This window comes from Octopus bimaculoides, chromosome 2, assembly GCF_046866305.1.
Source record: "Octopus bimaculoides isolate indiv1 chromosome 2, ASM4686630v1, whole genome shotgun sequence".
NCBI lineage: Eukaryota > Metazoa > Mollusca > Cephalopoda > Octopoda > Octopodidae > Octopus > Octopus bimaculoides.
This window is the reverse complement of record NC_142929.1, coordinates 92,841,380-92,861,810: the sequence shown is the minus strand read 5'-3', so window position 1 is coordinate 92,861,810 and position 20,431 is coordinate 92,841,380. Positions and strand designations below refer to the sequence as shown.

At 36.5% G+C, this 20,431-nt stretch overlaps 1 protein-coding gene across 1 annotated transcript; it reads right to left on the bottom strand.

Annotated features, from left to right (window-relative positions):
* Positions 1–1,156: 1,156 nt before the first annotated feature.
* On the bottom strand, positions 1,157–18,837 carry LOC106870624 (nucleoside hydrolase). Its single transcript, XM_089347161.1, has 6 exons — positions 18,263–18,837; positions 15,894–16,096; positions 11,956–12,130; positions 10,274–10,390; positions 4,834–4,970; positions 1,157–2,168 (listed from the first exon to the last, which is right to left on the bottom strand). The coding sequence occupies exons 2-6, from the start codon at positions 16,074–16,076 to the stop codon at positions 1,845–1,847; spliced, it is 936 nt and encodes a 311-aa protein (XP_089203287.1). The 5' UTR covers positions 16,077–16,096; positions 18,263–18,837; the 3' UTR covers positions 1,157–1,844.
* Positions 18,838–20,431: the final 1,594 nt, after the last annotated feature.

Here is a 20,431-nt window from a genome sequence, read left to right as displayed (position 1 = left end):
GACTTCACACTGAAACTCTGTCAAAACAAATTTAGTTGCTTCAGGATGGAGAAAAATGTTGAATTCAGCTGCCTCGCTTATGTCACGTGTGTGTGTGTGTGTGTGTGTACATACACATATACATAAACATATTTATGACTATATTTTTTCTCTTTTTTCTTTTTCTCTAAGTTTCAGTCAAAGGACTGCGGCCATGCTGGGGCACCGCCGTTTACTTTGCTACACTTTCACTAAACCTCTTCTGATATGTGACATTTGGTGGATGAGGGAGTTTGACTTTGCTGCCCTCATCTGTGTTTCTTGCCTAGAGGTAGGTCCATCTGGAACTCTTGACAGAAGGAGATCTAGTTTTGTTTTGAAAAGCCTATATCCACGCCATGCTGGTCTCTTAGGCTTTATAGGAGGATATTGAAGAGCTGTGGGCCTTTGAAGCCAAGTTGTTGCAGCATCTGGTCCTGTATCCTGATGGCAATGTTGGGACCCTTAGTACCATGTAGTTGCGCCTCGTCCTGCTATTTGTGTGACAATGCCAAAGTTTGGAACAAGTTTTTCTAGGATTTTCCAGGTGTCTATTACTACATATCTTACCTGCCTTCGCTCCAGGGAGTAGAGTCTTAACTCTTTCAGTCTCTCCCAGTAGCTGATATGTCGCATTGTATCGCACTTCCTTGTGTAGCTTCGCTGGGTCGCCTCGAGTTCCGTCGTTAATTTTACACTGTTTGGTGACCACAATTGGGAGCAGTAATCCAGACGGCTGGGTGTTGTATACGTATATGTATATATTTAAATAATATAGTTTTGTAAAGCCGGAACAATGCGAGAAGGTACAAAGTAAACTACAAATTGAAAAGAAAATACAACAAAGTTGCAGTTTTACTTTGTATTTTTATATTTCAGTGTGAAGACCCCTTCCTCGGGACATTCGGAAATACAGTGGTTCTGAGCAACAAACGTTCTGTTTTCTTTTCAATTTGTAGTTTACTTTGTACCTTTTCCCATTGTTCCGGCTTTACACAGCTACATTCTTTAAATTATATCTTACAATTCTTCATAAAATCTACCTCATTTTATGTATACATATATTCATACATATACATGCATATATGCATTCATATATACATACACACTCATGCATATATAGGAAAATGATAACGGATTGAAAATGTGCTAAACTTTTTATGTATCGAGAGAGAGAGAGAGAGAGAGAGAGAGAGAGAGAGAGAGAGAGAGAGAGAGAGAGAGAGAGAGAGAGAGAGAGAGAGAGAGAGAGAGAAAATATACATATGCATAATGAAAAGAGTAAAAAATAAAGGATACGTATTTATACGTAAATTTTCCATGGGTGCAGTCTAAATATCCTATGTCAATAAAATCCAAGATTAATTCACTGGGGGTGCACTATGCGTTGACTAAATTTTAAGTATGCATATTTATATTTAAGCCATTCGTGTACACTCTTGAGAGGAAATTGTCTTGGGACAGATATCCTCCTTACAGACAACGAGTGTGAAAAACATCCAGTCGGATTATGTATGACATCATCGGACCGTCAGCTACAGACATCAAATCTGTCTTTCATAGCCTATTAAGAAAGTCATTTTTATATTTAAAGAACTAATAGTAAATTAGCTTTTGATTAATTAATCAACAAGAAACGCACTATGCCATGTTGATTGGCCACCTTTATCCATAGGTTTGTTCGATCGGATTGACCGTGGATGGAAGGGGGTTCTAAACGAAAATAATAATAAAACAGGAAACCATTTAATTTCATTAATATTAGCAAAACATTTAAAGTTTTAAAAACCTGGTTAATTCTCTTGAGATTCTCTCAGAATTTCTCTTTAATTTCCATAGGTATCCAAGAGCATCTCCATTACACGATCCATATTCATCTTCGTAACCAATCGAATTTTAACAGCATCTTTACTCCTCTTATCCCAGTCGATGACAAATTGTCCCCTTGTAAATTGGCCCCTCAGTTCAACATCTATGGGGACATGTTTAAATTCTGTCACTGTTGATTCATCTATAGCTCCTGCCATAGCAAGTTCATCGCAGATTACATAAGATGGCTTCTTTTTCCAATTTGATATCAGATTCTTTTCTATAACCCTCATTAATTCGGCCTCTTTGCCTGATTTCTTACGCAACTTGTCATAGAAATCCTAGAAAATATAAAGCAATAATAATTGTTATACAAAGGATTCTAACATCAATGGAAATGTCGACCAAAATTCATTACATTATTGAGTACTGTCCCATTACATTCCGAATGTAAAATTCGCCGACATCAATTTTCATTTTTCAGTTGTGAAAAAAAGAAATTATTGCACTATTCCTCCGGCTGCAAAATATATAACCTTCTGTCTAAATTATCAGTCTGTATAAATTAGTGAATGTCAAAGACTAAACGAATTGTTAAAGCATCAGAATGAATGTTTGCAGTATTTAGTTACGTTCCTTTGCGTTCTGAATTCATTTCTGTCAACATATGTCTTTTATCCTTTTGGGATTGACAGTACTTGCTTTAATCCCTCTACGTTCTGATTTCAAGTCACTTTAGAATCGAATTTATTTTTTCATTTCCCAGGTTGAGGTTTATAAATAATTATCAGGTGTTTAATATGGTCGGTTCAATCAACCATGCTCTACCCATTATAAATTCACAGTCTGCGCAGTGTAAGAAATCAATCATTTGTAGAAAGAGAGTGAAGTTGGTAGGAAAATCCGTATAGAGTTTGGCTATGTTTTCAGTTTCATTTTGCTTTGCCTGTAGGTTCTCCGGTGGGGTTACAAAATAATTACCGGTAATACACTACATTTCTGCCCCCAAGTAAATGTGTAACTTTGTGTTGAAGGCAGTAGAAAGCATTAGACTACGAATTTTCTGGTTCAGTTTCAGAACATTCGGTATAAGAGAAAGAAAGATCGTATTATTGTGCTCCCATTTTTACAATAGAATGTGATTTGGAGAAAATATGAGTGCTATTTTTTAGAAGGTCAAGCGAGGCTCTATTGCTATTTAGCTCCTGTTTAATTTTGATTTAGCAGCCATTCGATCAAAAGTATTTCAACCGTGATCGTCCTGCACTTTTTTCACTATGTGCAGGAGAGTTAGAACCACATTATTTATGTTATTTTCTTAAATGGTGGGGTGTAAATTGAAGGATATTTGGCTGCTACTTTTACCAGTCCAAACGAACATGCAAAAGTTTCTTTGTTAGCTTTAGGCTCCATCTTTGACGCGTATAATTATAGTTTATATCAGGCGGAACTTTCATATACTTCATTGTACGGATGTTCTATTCTGTTACATCTTGGTATCATTCGTGCTGTTTTCAAAACATTATTAAATTACTGATTTCTGAATTTCATACGAAATCTTAGAAATATTCGAATAATGAAATAAGTTGTTGCTCTTATGACTTTTCCCTAATGGGTTGAGCGTAAGAAAATTATTCTAGTGGGGAACTGAAATCGGATTAATTTCCCCTTAAAGCGAGTGTTTTCTAACGTCGTATCTAATATAGAGTCGAGCAAAGTGTAGTCTTATAGTGGCGTGCATCGTTTAAGAATACTCGTTATTGCGTGAGGGTTTTCTTATTTTAGAACCAGGTTACAAAATCCAAAAGGCTAGTGATCATGAACATTCCAATTATGACCATCCTATCTTTTTAGGAATTATAAGTCGTCTAACTTCTATCAAACAAAAATAGTGGTGGAATTGGTTGAATCTTGAGTGCATTGGAGAAAATAAAATTCCTTGTGGTGTCTATCTATCCTCCTTTACGTTCTGAGTTTATATTTTAATGAGGCCAACTTTGCTTTTTACCCTTCAGGGTCGAGAAAATAATGTAACACTTAAGTAATGAGACCGATTTAGTCTACTGTGCCCTACCCTAAAGTGTGTGTGTGTGTGTGTGTGTGTGTGTGTGTGTGTGTGTGTGTGTGTGCGTGTGTGTGTGCGCGCGCGTGTGTGTGGCCTGACTCCATGCATTAGAAATCAATTATATGAAATAAATGAATGTGAAATTACTAAGTTATTTTAATTTATAATCAGTTTTCATATATTAACTGAGTTTATTTGAATATACGTTGTATATGTAATATAACTATGACATTGTATACATGATGTAAATGTAACAATGATATTGTATATGTTGCATATCTAAATATAAATACGACACTATATGTTCAACGTTTGGTATACAACAAAATATATATTCTGTGCTTTGGGTCACATCAACGAACTATCAAATATACATTAACTTGCGCTATGCTCGTATCCAACATGCTTAACCCTCGCTAGCGCAGTCCAGCAGTCCACTTCACAAAGAAACAAATGATGCTCTGATTAGATGAAGTTGACTAAAGCAAGCAAAAGCTACACACATATTCAGAGAAGTTATGTTGCCCATCCTTAGTCGACTAAGCTGACCACCCAATGAAAGTCTATAGCCTAGGGAGATTGTAAATGCACAGAGTAAGACACTACCATCCCTTTCCATATTTCTCTTCATTAACCACCCGCATGTTTTTCACACTGCGCCTCGCTGTTTATTCCTTGATGCAGATCACCCCACCCACCACCATTGTACTCTTCTTATACTTCTTTTACCCGATATTTGTCTGTGCATGGATATGGACATATTCGTTAAAAAGCAAGAACAGTAATGATAATAACAACATCGGAAAGGTTGCAAGAAAGCTTCGTTTTTTTTTTTCGTCAGAGAGAACACGATAAATGAGATCTACAAAAACACATTGCCAAACCTTCTTTTTTAATGAAAAGTCGGGAAATTTTAGAAATACACAAATTAAGTGACTTACCCAAGGCAGTCCACAGTCAACACACAGTTCCCAAGGAAACAAACTGATTTCACACTGAAACTCTGTCAAAACAATCTTAGCTGCTTCAGGATCGAGATAAGCGTTGAATTCAGCTGACCTGGTAATGTTTCCTTCAGCTGTAACGTATTATAATAGCATATATATGTATATTCATATGTGTATGCGCATATATGTATATTTGTGTGTGTGTAAGTGCGTACATTTCTATTCTTATGTGTGTATATATACATACATACGTACGCACACATACATATACTGGAAAATAAGATTGAGTTGAAAATGTGCAAGAGTTTTTATATCTGGCAATTTATATATACCTCTCTCTCTCTCTCTCTCTCTCTCTCTCTCTCTCTCTCTCTCTCTCGAAACGTTAAAGACTTTTTCACTTCCCGAGCGTTGAACTGTTTGTTGTCTACACCACCTGTCTTCGTCTTTTGTTTTTCTGTGAATTTTCCCTATACACACACACACACACACACACACACACACACACACACACACACACATATATATATATATATATATATATATTTCGTTCTTGGATTTGGTTTGCATATATATATATATATATATATATATATATATATATATATATATATATATATATATATATATATATAGTGGATCTTGCAAACATGAAGTGGGTTCGATCCACCATAGCCAAATTTAAATTAAGACTGCAACAGAACTTTTCCGACGGTGGAACAATAGTTTTACTGTTATCCAGATGCCTTTAGCTAGGCCGATATAATGTCATCACCACTTGACCCCTTCTAACCTCTTCTACTTCACCAAAAGCTAAAACGGAGATAACAAGACCACCAACTAAATCTATTGTCCTCAATGATATGTCTATCCTTCTCGATAGTTATAAAAGCAAGAAGACCCCAAGCAAAAAGCAGTTAGTCACCAGTCGGTGACAACTCAACGAGTCACACCCAACAACGTAGTCTAGCTGACCAGCTAGAACCTTGGTCAGAGAGTGAAATGAAGTTTACTGTCAGCAACTGTGAGTCAACGTCCAAAACCCTACAACTCTCACTAACTCTAATTCTGTTCTCTTACAACATCATTCTATCTCTCTCTCTGTAATTACTAGTAAACAATGAAAAGAACACAAACACAAACTTTACTTCCCATGCTCTCGGATGTTATAACCTGCCCGTAGAGGTATGGTATTTTTTTAACGTAACGGTAAATAAATATTTCCTTAAAACTTCATGCATTGTCCATTTTTCACATCCTACAACATGCCGTTATAACAACAAATTTTTATCGTTATAACTGCTGATACCGACATTTCATAATATTGTGTACCTAATCAACTTTACCCGTTACAATTGGTAACTACATCAACTGGAAACTTTATCGTGACAACCATAAAGCCTCTACCGCAACATATATATATATGTATATATATATATATATATATATATATATATATATATATATATATATATATATATATATGTGTGTGTGTGTGTGTGTGTGTGTGTGTGTGTGTGTGTGTGTGTATATATGTATATATATATATATGCATATATATATATATGTATATATGTATATATATATATGTATATATATGTAGCAGGGCGTGCTAGAAATAGCAGCAAAATCTTTGGAAGTACGCGTTGAATGTACGCGAAAAAAAACTATGGAAAAATTTCACATCGAGGTTACGACCGGGTCTTTTATGAAATGTTTACCGTATTTTTAAAGTCATTTTCACTTTAAAATATTTTTTTAAATATGACAAAAAACAAATTTTTGTAATGGTATTCACTTGAAAATAATTTTAAAAAACATTAAAATATTGTCTGTTTTAAGAAATCTAAAATATAAATACTTACTATACAAACAACTTTCATTTTTGAAATCTCATTCACTTAAAAATATTTCTAAATGATTAAAATATTGCGTTTAACAAAAGCGAAAATAGAAACATTTACTGTAAAAAACATGGTTTTTTTTTTTTCGTTGTCAAGTCACTGTATATAATTAGAGTTTCTTCTCTTTCAGGATTAAGATTATTTTCGGAATATTTTCCCAATATGTACCGTTTTGGATATTTATATCCGAAAATCTCTAAAATTTCTTGTCTGATTTAAGCGAAACTTATTTTATTTCGTTCGTATTAACATTTCAGGGTAAACTTAATTCATTGTATTTTCCCATTTTGCGTCAGTTTGGCTGGGTAACATTGCAAGCAAGCAAGATTCAAACTGACTTTTAATGTATTATATATATATATATATATATATATATGACACAAATTGGTACAGTACTCCTCTTATTCTTCAGATCATTCAGTCATTTCATCAGATTCCCGTTCCTAATTTGGTCACTTATGAAGTTAAAGGTCTCCTGGGGATGGATTCCAGTTCATTCTAGCCTTTTACTTTCCTTTTAGTCTTATTCATTTATATTTTTATTCTTTTTTTCTTATTTTACTGTCCTCGGCGGTTTCTCACCGTCCTCCAAAGTTCATTTCCCACACGTCACCACAACACTACAGATTGTAATTGCAGCTCTCAGCATCTGGCAAGTTTTCTGCACGTTTCTACTAAAGGCACAATGCCTGAAATTTGGTGGGAGAAGACAAGTCGATTACATTTATCCTAGTGTGTCACGGGTACTTAGTTTATCAACCCCGAAAGGATGAAAGGCAAAGTCGACCACGGAGGAATTTGAACTCAGAAGTTAAAGACAGAAGAAATGCTGTTAAGCATTTTTCCCGGCGTGCTAACGATTCTGCCAGCTCGCGGCCAATAAGAAGAATGCCCTGGCGCAGTACCAGGCAGTGGCTCTCAGGGTTTCTGATATTAACTGATTGTAAGTATTAACGTGTACATATTTTGTCTTGGCGTAAAATATGAGCTGCAGCAAATATTCTGCTCAGTATCACAGATTTGCTTGTCAGTTGTTTGACCTTAACCAGTTGAGCATGTTCCTTCGTGGCTGACGATATGTGCATCTCTAATCATGAGCAGAAGTAGTGGGGGAGCATCATAGTCATGTGTTGAGGGGAATTCTTTGAGGCTTAGATGATTCACTTTTGGAAACATGGGTGTTTTGTTCATCATCATTAAGCAAGCCTTATTCAGGAACTTTTTGAGTGGGACCGGCTACCCAATTTGAGGAAAATTCTAACTGGGACCCACCTGCAAGGTTATGAGCTGCTTATCTTGATATGAGTTCACAATGTCGCGCACATATGGTTGTGATGCATGTGTTTTGTGTGCTCTTAGAAGGTTAGTCATGACAAGTATATTGGGTTTCATATATTTATACCCCAGTCGTTTTGATGGCATCCGCTGCTCTCTCATTTAGTAGTAGTAGTAGTAGTAGTAGTAGTAGTAGTAGTAGTAGTAGTAGTAGTAGTAGTAGGACTGGTAGTAGCAGCAGCAGCAGCAGCAGCAGTAGTAGCAGTAGTAGTAGTAGTAGTAGTAGTAGTAGTAGTAGTAGTAGTAGTGTCAATATATTAGTGATACCTTTGTCACAGATCAGAATATGCGACTTTCCCAAATTTTCGCACTCTAAAGGATTTTTATTGTAGTACTGTGATTAAGACCACTCTGAAAAGGACTTGCTTTTCTTTATTTTGTTATTCTATTGGAGAATGATATATTCCGATGAAGCTGATAGCTTTCGCGACCATAAAGAATCACATTCAAATTCATGTACATAATGGCATTGATCTATGAAATGCCAGATCAAAATAATAGCTTAATAATTTTCTCCGGCAAAATATGATCGTTGTGAATTTTCTGTTCAGATATAATGTCATTATAAATATATTGACTGATAGAAAATATATTAAAGATCAACAATCAATCAATACATACATATATACAGCCATTTACGCGCGCGCGTGCACACACACACACACACACACACACACACACACACACACACCCTGTAGGCGCAGGCGTAGCCGTGTGGTAAGACACTTGTCACACAGGGCTCTGTGTTCAGTCCCACAGCGTAACAACTTGGGCAAATGTCTACTATAGACCCGGGTTGACCAAAGCCTTTTGAGCGAAATTTTAGTAGACAGAAACTGAATGAAGCCCCTCGTATATATATATATATATATATATATGTGTGTGTGTGTGTGTGTGTGTGTGTGTGTGTGTGTGCGTGTGTGTGTGTGCGTGCGCGCGCGCGCGTGTGTGTGTGTGCGTGCGTGTGTATGTATGTATGTATGTATGTATGTATGTATGTAAAATATGGGAGTTTAGTTCACAGGAGATCTAAATGATTAGGTACGCTAGGTGAGTGCTGTAACGGATTACTAGGGCTCCAAGGTTATAGCCGAGACGGTAGTTATGGAGACATTGCAGATTTCTGATATAGTGGATATATAATTCTTTAAGAAGCCAACAAAGGTTAAGGCAAATCAAACATCACAAGTCGTATACATTATTATTATTGGAAAAAATTCAAAATCTCGCATTCTGTTTCTAGGATATCCCAGAGTATGGGATATTCCATCATCGGAGACAAATAGAGAGAATGAGAAGGGTATAAATTAGTGAAATGACGACATAAAGGACAGGAGTAAAGGATTGCACCTAAGGTCTTATGAACTTATTTCTACAAGATCGGAAAGTTGAACTGTGAACTTTTATGCTTTTTTTTTCCTTCTCTTTCTTCATCTCCTTATTCCTTTACTCCTCCTCTATGTCGTCATTTCATTAATCTATACCCTTCTCATTTTCCCTATTTGTCTCCGATGACAGAATATCCCATACTCGGTGGTATCCCAGAAACAGCTGTAAGACTGAATTTTTTCCAATAATAATAATGTATATAACTTGCGATGTTTGCCTTGCCTTAAAGTTTGTTGTCCTCTTTAACAATTGTGTGTGTGTGTGTGTGTGTGTGTGTGTGTGTGTGTGTGTGTGTGTGTGTGTGTGTGTGTGTGTGTGTGCGCACTCACATGCGCACGCACACGCGTACACACACACCCACATATATAAGACGTGCTTCTTTCAGTTTCCGGCTTTCGTTCACCAAATTCACTCGCAAGGCTTTGGTTGGTCGGTACTATAGTAGAAGACACTCGCCCAAGGTGTTACGCTTGATCCCAAGACTATATGGTTGGGAAGCATATAGTTTTCCTTACACAGTCACAACTGCACCTATAAAATTGATTTCGGTGAGATTTGAAGTCAGACAATAAAGAACTAGAATAAATGCCGCTAAGCATTCTCTCCAACTCGCGAACGATTCAGCCAGATCGCCTGAAATAGCTTAAAGAGAGTCTACAAACTCAGAATTAAAGATTTGTAAACGAAAAGATAGTAGTAGTAGTAGTAGTAGTAGTAGTAGTAGTAGTAGTAGTAGTAGTAGTAGTAGTAGTGGTAGTTGTTGTTGTTGTTGTTGTTGTTGTTGTAGTATAATAAAATGGACATACCTCGGTAGTTTCCGCCCATTATAAAGCAAAACTTCAATTGCTGGCTGAACTGCGGGTAAAAACGATGTGCAAGTGCTAGGTCGGTTAACGGGCCCATAGCAACGAGCGTTATTTGTCCTGAAATTGAAAGAGGGACAATATATTATTTTATTATGACGATTTCTTCATGAACCAATCACGTGATATGCATGCGTTCATTTTGAGAAGGATAAGGGAATTGGCAATATAAATGAAGTACAATTACCTCGAGAGGGAATTGAACCAGAAGTTGGTTTGTTTCTTGTGACATATTATTAGCGTTATCGAGTCACCGAAGACTGCGCATTCAGATTCGCTTATGCTCTATTACTAGCAATAACATCTGACGATTACCACCAGGTTCTCATTTAATGCGGCGTGGGGTTGGGTACGTTTTTTCATTCGGCAGAATATGAAGATATTGCAAATGAAAAGCGTCAATTGTTTCAACCAACGTCAAAGTTGTTAGCGATTTGCTAGAATACCCAGCGTTGCCCGGGAAATAAAACACGTAGTTGGTAAGCAATTTATTGAATGAGAATCATCGGCATTTTTTAAAAATTTCAAACATAATGTCAGCTATTTGTAACAGATATACACAATGTTTTTATATTATTATTATTTTTAACTGTGTTTCAATTATCTTCTGCAATGTGAATCTTCCAATGTAAAAGGATAAGTATATCTCTTTCAGTATATACTTATTACATTGTTTACAAGCGAGTCGGTGTGTTTATGAATGTGCGTTCATGCGTGCGTGTATGTGTGTGTGTGTGTAATGATGTTGTCGTGAATTGTTTTCTTTTCATGAGAGGCAGGAAAATATTTTCCTGTGTTGATAAAAGCAATCAATATTTTTAGATTTTAATCGATTATGATTCTTCACTCTCAAGAAATATCTGGTTTTGTATCAATGCTAGAAATCACTATACAGTGTCTGGTACTTAATCATTTCACAGACACCCTCATACCCAATGAAAAATAAGATAATGATTTTTAACTAACATAAAAGATGTCATCGATCGGTGGGTGGATATGAAAAGTATAAATAATTGTTCAAATTTTGGCTCAAGGCCAACAAGTTTAGGGGAGGAGGGGCTTACCGAACATATCGCCCCTGTACTTGATAGGCACTTGCTTTTATCGATCCCTAAATGGAGGAAAAGGAAGAAACATACAGTTTACTTCGGTGGTATTCAAACTCAGAACGAAAAGAGCCGGAAGGAATGCCGCTAAGCATTTTTGTCCGACGTGCAATTTTACCAGCTCGTCGCCTTATGAAAGTACAAAAGAATTCATTTTACTACAGGAACAAGGCCTGAAATTTGAGGGTGGGAGTGGTTGGTCGATTACATTGACCCTAGTGCTCAGCTGGTACTTATTTTATTGACACCGAAAAGATGAAATGCTAAGTCGACCTCGGCGAAATTTGAATTCAGAACCTGAAGGAAGAAGAAATGCTGCTAAGCAGTCTGTCCAGGGAGCAAACGATTCTGTCGCTTCGCCGCTCCCGTGAAAGTAAAAAAAAAATCCGTTCCACTATAGACATAAAGCTTGAAATTTTTGAGGAAGGGGCTGGTTCCTTACATCAATTCTAGTGCTCAAATTATTTTATCGATATGATAAATGTAAATATAAATAAATAATAATGTTACTCTTTTTACCAGGATATTTTTTGACATTTTCAATCATAGCCCAGACTGAATGTTCCTTTTGAACAAGGTCCAAAGAGGGTAAATTCGGATCAGGAGCATCTCCAAAACCATCAGTACCAAAATAGTCGTCTCCTTTCTCCAGTTGAGTTATCAAAGCATGATCACTTCCTTGAAAAAGTGGGATCTGAAGAACAATTTTAAAAAGTACCGTTACGATAATACATATTACATAAACACACACACGCACACACACGCACACACACACACACACACACACACACACACACACACACACACACACACACACACACACATGAATATATATGTATCAATCATAACATTTACATACATACATACATACATACATACATACATACATACCCTGTTTTTGATGTTGAAATTCCAATCAAGGAGGAGCCTTGAATCTACGCTAGAAACCGGCTCTTTCTCTATTGGCAAGAAATCTTGAAATACAACTGAACAATGACTTGCATATATGAATATTGTTTAGTCTAAAAGTTTCAAATAACACATGTAACGATATAATTGTATACGTTCTGTGGTCATAGACTAAGAGATTCCCTTCTTTGGAATCATTACTTCCTAATTTACTGTACTAAAAAATGCCAAAGCAGCACCCACTGAAAGAAGGAAGGAAGAGTGGGTATCTGAACTCAACCAAATGCCAAGTTCACTTACCACCTATGACGATGATAGCCATGACTGAGTTGAATAGATGAAAAAAATTAATATTTGTAACTCCGAAACCTACATATACTGACCAACAACAGCCTCACCTAAAAACAGCTGCAGTAGAACTACGTAGTGAGCAGCACGCAGCTAGTGCGACGATAGCTTTAACATACATACATACATACATACATACATACATACATACATACATACATACATATTTTCTTGTATTCTCTTATTCTTTACTTGTTTCAGTTATTGAACTGCAGACACGCTGCTGAATAGCCTTGAGGGGTTTAGTCGAACAAATCGCCCCAGTACTTCTATATTATAAGCCTGGTATTTATTCTGTCGGTCATTTTTGCCGAACCGTTAAATTACGGAGACATAAACAAACTAATAAAAATTATATATTGTATCCTTTTTTTTGTTTCCATTGTGCAAATTATATCGATAACTTCCGAGTGTGTGCGACCACACCAGATATACATTCCTACAGTCATAATTTACTCTACTCGCTGGATCAAGACAAAGCACGTTTGAATGCTTGTATAAAAAAGGCTCTGTTGATGCTGTTGAAATTCCAACGAAGGAGCCTTGGATCTCGGTTAGAAACCAGCTCTTTCTCTATTGACATGAAATCGTGAACTAAAACTGAATAATGACATACATACACAAATGTCAATAAGTGTGTTCCCATACATATACACACACACACACACACACACACACACACACACACACACACACACACACACGATACGGTGCTGAATAGTTCGTGGCACTTTAAGGGTGTCGCAAGAGGCCTGGTTGGAGGCCCAAACTTCTGAATTCTTTTACAGGGTTAGAAAAATTGACGGATCATACTGGACCGCTGAAATCTACAAGTTTTTTTTTTTCATTCTCTCTCTGTTTATTTTCTCTTATTCCTTTCTGTTGAAGAGCGTAGACTCGAAACGTAAAAGACTTTTTCATTTTTCCCGAGCGTCAAACTAATAGACTTACTTTTTGTTCATACACCTGTCTTCGCCTTTTGTTATTTCAACTATATATACATAAATTTCAACTATATATACATATTTCAACTATAAATTTCAACTATATATACATATATAATCAAAATAAGTGACAGGATGTCAAGTAGTAATGCAGAACAACCATTTCAAGCAGCTCCATTAAATTGAACAATGTAATCATTACATCAATTTAAATGTAACGCTATCTTCAGCTGCAAGAAATATGGATTTTCAACAGATAAGATACATTAATATAATTTTTGTTAAATATTTTAACAGAGCAAGAGGATGAAAGAATTTCATGTTGTCACTATTGCAGTAAGAATTGCTAAGAGAACAAACTACAATTTTTAGTGACATGGAACACAGTGGGTGTCATGGGGTTCTAATTCATTTCCAGTTTATACATGCTATCTATTGACTGAAAGTAAGGCATCAGAAGCAGGATAATAAGATAAATATAATGGCGGTGCCCCAGCATGGCCACAGCTCATGAGCTGAAACTAGATAAAATGAAAATGAAAAATGATAAATATACAAGAAAAAATTTTAACAACTATGAAAAGTGCGTACTGATATAAGTAGATGTAATAAGTATAAGAATATTGCATACAGATACATATGCAAAAAGGATTTACACACACACACACACACACACACACACACACATATATATATATATATATATATATATAGTATTTAAATATATGCATATATCCATACATATATGTACATACCTACATCTATATGTATACATACATACATATATGGGTACAGGACATCAAAAAAACGTTAAACACAATGAGAAACTAAAACATAAAAACGAAAACATAGAAAACGAGCATTTTTGGAACAACGAAAAAAACAGAGAAACGAGATATGCAACATAAAGAGTATAACTCTTCGTCAGTTGTGCCTGTTTCAACTACTCCGCGTTTCGAAGGCAAGGACAATACGCGACTTCGTTGAAACAGTCCTTCCCGCAAAGCAAATTAAATAAAATTTGGGATTTTTTGCGGAAGGTGAAAGTGTTAACAAGAACAGGACAGTGAGGACAAGACAGTAAAAACAAACAGTGAGGGCTGTTGAGCCAAGACGATAGAAAAATTATTATGAACGCTAGGTAGACGTGCCATGAGAGAAGAGACAGAAAAAACACATCTTTTCTTTAGGAAAGCAGTGGACAGAAAGAGAGATCCCCTTTCGTCACGTGTCAGTGACGAGAGAGTCAAGGAGGAAGAGTGAGAGAAGAATAGAGAAAGGGTGGGAGAGAAAAACAGAAAGGATGAAGAACAAGAGAGAGAGAGAGAGAGAGAGAGAGAGAGAGAGAGAGAGAGAGAGAGAGAGAAGAGATAGTAGAAGAGTGCGCATCGTAATTATTAAGATAAGTGGTACAACAAAGCACCAATATTCACTGGAAATAGCAGTCGATACAATTACGACGCTATAGTAACGCTTCACTGCTATTTCCAGTCAATATTAGTGCCTTGTTGTACCACTAATCTATATTTATATTTATATTTATACTTCTACTTTTACGGTGCTTTATTTTACTGGAAATACATTTGTATTGCAATATATATATATATATATATCAATTAGAAAATGGAGGATAGTATGCTGAACCCAACGACTTGCAGACAGTGTATCCCGTTGAATTCATTAATTTGATTCATAACTAAAGTGACAAAAAAAACCCCCCACAAAGTACAGGTGTTTATGACAAACCATGTTATTTTGACAACCGTGCACTTGGTATAACACTAGTGTAACAATAATTGGGTACCGTCCCAGCAGTATATTGGATAGATACTATCCCTTAGTGGGTTGAATCCTCAACCCCTAACTCTCTCGCTATATATATATATATATATATATATATATATATATATATATATATATATATATATATATATATATATATATATATATATACATACATATATACATACATACATATATATATACATACATACATATATATATATATATATATATATATATATATATATATATATATATATATATACATGCTTATATGAAGAATATAGTATAATTATATGGCATAATTATAAGTAACTGAAAAATATCAATTTAAAAACCATATTAAGCCACATCTTAACCTGCATGCGTGCGGAGAGGAGATGTTGGTCTCAATTATAGCTTCCACTATGTTCTTTAAGGCCCACCAACCATACCTTAAAACCTCGACTTCTATTCAAAAACTTCCAGACTTACGTTTAGGCTATTACACGCCTGAAGCGTCCTCAAGGCATTCCTCATTGCATTATGTCTAGTTGTGTTGCCACGGTGAATATGGAGCGAAATAATTTCAATATCGGGTCGTGCGACAGCCATGAAGACAGCCTGAGCATCGTCGATACCTGGGTCGGCATTGATCATAATTTTTTTGGAACTCATTTTAGATGACACTGGAGAAACTAAAAAAGTAATTGAGAACGGCAGGAACCAAAAATTAAAGTCGCTTATGTACACTTATATACGAAATACATGAGCATATCTAATTAAGTAGCACACATTCCTCCGACCGCTCTCTATCTATCTATCTATCTATCTCTCCCTCTCTCTCCCTCTCTCTCCTTCTCTCTCCCTCTCTCTCCCTCTCTCCCCCTCTCTCTCCCTCTCTCCCCCTCTCTCTCTCTCCCTCTCTCCCCCTCTCCCTCCTCACCCTTTCAGGAAATTTCAAGCCCTGCTCTACTAGCACACGAAGGTGAATGACATGCATACAGTATACACTGGCCCAGGAAGGACTGCAATCCCTGAATCAAAACTAGTGTGCGACCGTGCATTGACACGAGTAATGATGTATCTTTTCAGATACATATTACTAAGTTGGCAATAAAATGCTGCAGCTGGCCCGATGTATTCTTAGAACTTTCAAACATACTCAACACACACTCACATATATGAGCATGTGCTGTTTATGTGTGTGTGCGTACGTATGTTTACATACATACACACTCGTACATATGTACATTCTCGTTTCGTTTGTATTCTGTTCGCTTTCAACATTCTTATTTTATCTTCAGATCATATTGTATGTAAATATTTTCACGTTTCCTCCCTCTCTGATAACTCTCTCTCTCTCTCTCTCTCTCTCTTTCTCTCTTTAATAGTTCTTTCCTTCCTGGCTTTTTCCACTCATACTTCTTTCCATTCTAAACTAATGATGGAGCCTCTACAAAGCAGTAAAATCGGATCATATTAAATTACTTCCAACAACTTGTAGTATTTCAGATTGTCACAGGATTGAGATTCTTCTAAAATTTTCTACACTGAGGTAGTTATGCATGCTGATGACAACAATCACATTCATTTTGGCAATGAAGGCTTCCGATTGATTAAAGTTACATTTTTTTTTTAAATGCTTATAACTTTTTTATTATTAGTTTTTAGGAAAAGACGGTGATCTGGCAAAATCGTTAGCATACCGAGCAAAATGCTTAGCGGCATTTCGTCCGTTTTTACGGTCTGAGTTCAAATTTCGCCGAAGTCCTTTCTTCCTCTTGGGGTTGATTAACTAAACACTAGTAAAACACTGGGATCGATGTAATCGACTATTCCCCTCCCCAATTTCGGGCATTCTGCCTTAAATAGAAAGGATAATTAATTTCTAGAAAAAACATGAATGTGATTTCTGTCATCAGCTAGCAAAACTACGCACCAGCGTAGAAAGTGTGGAAAGGATCTGATGAAATTCTTCAGGCGGTTGGAAGAACTTTAACAAGATCCGCCAAATCTCGCTGAAATCGAACTCTACTGTCAAAAAAGAAGAGAGAGAGAGAGGGAGAGAGAGAGAGAGAGAGAGAGAGAGAGAGAAGGACACAAGGCATGTGCAAACGTTTTCGAGAAGCGGCCACATGGGACATGGCTCATCATCCAGGGGCTGCACCAGTAAAACATCCAATGTATTTTTTCATTTAGGCGTGCCACTTAAAAGGTTTTGCGAGCCACTTGCTTCCAGTGTTAAACAGTAGTTAGTGGATAATGACGTGGGGCGGTACTTTAACTCTTTAGCATTAAAACCACTCATATCCGGCCCAAATGTTATATCTGTTTAATGTTCAAACCAGCCAGATTCTTCCTCTCACACCTACTCTACAAGGTTGGTTTAAATATAAACAATATCATCAAAATCTTGAAGTTACAGGATAATGCATGATTCATTCAAAACTATGTGACTGTATAAGCATTACATTCGACGGTAATCTGAATGCCAGAGGGTTAAGGTCTGCATAAGGTTGGGGGCCCAAGATGGTAGGCAGCAAAGTCAACGTCTGCCCCGGATGACACGCCCTCTGGCTACGCTACCGACATTGGATAAGTCAATGCTTATCTCATTATGTTTTGAAAGGTTTAAAAAATTTTTTGAATAAAAAATAATAAAATTGCTGTTCAAGTCTGGGCAGTTTTGATCATAAGGATAGGTTTGATTGATCGGGACTGACTCAGGGCTAAGCAACATTAAACACAACGACGAACACGACTACTACTACTACTACTACTACTACTACTACTACTACGGCGACGACAACACCATCAGCTTAACATCAAAGAATAGATACATAATTACATCACTTACTCACCTTAACGGAAATATTTGTTCAATGTATGGAGCGGCAGCAACAGGCGAAATTCTGCGCCCGTTTACTTGTCGAAGTATCAAAATCTTGTTGGCAAAATATTGCAACTATGAATTAAAAAAATACAAACAAACACAACATGTATACTATTAAACCTTGCGAGAAGCATTATGCCGGTAATAAACACACGCACTGGTTCGGTCGTTCATTTATTTATAAACAGCATTTAGTTTGTTTTTTTTTTGTTTTTTATTAAATCATTTCTTTGCACTGCTGCAATCTCTTCACTTCCATTTATTTTGAATGTATGATTCAGCGTTGTTTTGAAATAAACAACGTTGATTCATACATTCAGATAAATGGAAGTGGACAGACGGGTTACTGAAGAGATTGCTGGAGTGCAATGAAATGATTTAACAAAAAAAAAAACAAACAAAAAAAAAATTAAATACTGTTTATAAATAAATAAAGGACCGAACCAGTGCGTGTGTTTATTACCGGCATAATGCCTCTCCCAAGGTTTAATAGAATTTCTTTCAACACACGTATTCACATCAAGAATCTTGCACACCAAATACACATACGAAAACAACATGTATATCTATTTACTTACTAATCTGTATTTATTCATTTCTTCCCACTTATCTATCATTACATCCATTTATCTGTGTGTGTGTATGTGTGTGTGTGTGTGTGTGTGCGTGTGCGCGTGTGCGTGTGTATGCATAAATTATTTACAAATTACGCAATTATAACAAAATAAACAACTCTTTCTTCACCCACCCCCTCATTCTACCCTCTCACTCTCTCCTTCTCTCTCTCACTCTCTTTCTCTCTCTCCCTCTGTCTCTCTCTCCCTCTCTCTCTCTCTCTCTCACTCTCTCTCTCTCCCTCTCTCTCTCTCCCTCTCTCTCTCTCTCTCGGTCAGCAAATTTCGGGACTGCAGTTTATGTAACTATTGATAAACCTACATAAACTCAGACATGCTTCGGTCAAAAATTGGCCCAGACCGTATCTAACTTAATAACCACCACCTGATAATATCTGTCAAGTCATTTTAAAGTCAAATTTTATGGTATCATGGAGGAGAGGGATCACTCTGAAGGCCCACCCAGGCGGCACAAAATCTTGCTACATCACTGTACATACAGTTAATTTTCTAGATGTTACTTTATATTTAAAATCTTCGCTGTACTCCCCCGACCATAAACCTAATCAATACCTCAGATACATTAGCATAAACTCGAATCATCATAAATCTACCTTCGATAGTGTAATCAAAGGCATATCTATCCGAATATTGGATCTCTCAACTACGGAGGAAATTTTCCATGGCCACGCTATATACTATAACCAGGCACTAGCGGCTAGCGGCTTCTCCTAACAAATTAAATTCATAGTAAACACTAGGCTTAAAAAACACATCTCTCAACTCAATCCTGGAGGGCCATGCCCCGCCACTGGACACACAAGCCCTCCCACTATAGATAGACGCACTAAAACACCCGCACTCACCCGTATAAAACTCGAACGATACTCAAACTGATAAACAAGTCTGAGTCCCGGGGTTCTTCTCTAGCAGAAACTGTAGATTATACTACTCCTATATTGCCTAATAAAACTGGGAGAAGATCGATTCTCTGGTTTACACCCCCATTCGCTTAAACGTTAAGGGCTTAGCTAAAACCATTTTTTTTACAATTTTAAGCTCTAACTTCCCACGTCACCATAAATACCATTCGATCTTCAACAGATCTACTCTGAAATTATCCTACTCTTCTCCGCTCAATATAGAATGTATAACCCTAACACTATAACCCGCATAAACCAGGATACGGATATCCTCACTTCCGAGAATGTCGAAGTACGGCTGAAATGAATGTTAATCATTACTACTATTGCTGCTGCTGCTGCTGCTACTACTACTACTACTACTACTACTACTACCACTACCACCACCACCATCATTAATAATAATAATAATAATAATAATAATAATAATAATAATAATAATAATAATAATAATAATAATAATAATATAATATGAAGACCATAGTTGACATTGATGCCACCATAGAAACCATCAAGCAAAAGGTATGTGCTAAAGCTGCCCGCATAGCAAGGTATGAAAAGCGTGTTAGATTCTTCCGAGATAATAACATGTTCAAAAAT

What these genes read in the sequence shown, in the direction of transcription:
- LOC106870624 (XM_089347161.1), bottom strand. Translation starts at nt 16,076, where the DNA reads ATGAGTTCCAAAAAAATTATGATCAATGCCGACCCAGGTATCGACGAT. An exon ending in AGGCGTGTAATAGCCTAAAC is followed by an intron (nt 12,131 to 15,893) that starts GTAAGTCTGGAA and finishes ATTGTTCTTCAG; the next exon opens with ATCCCACTTTTTCAAGGAAG. An exon ending in TTGACTGTGGACTGCCTTGG is followed by an intron (nt 2,169 to 4,833) that starts GTAAGTCACTTA and finishes TATATTTTCTAG; the next exon opens with GATTTCTATGACAAGTTGCG.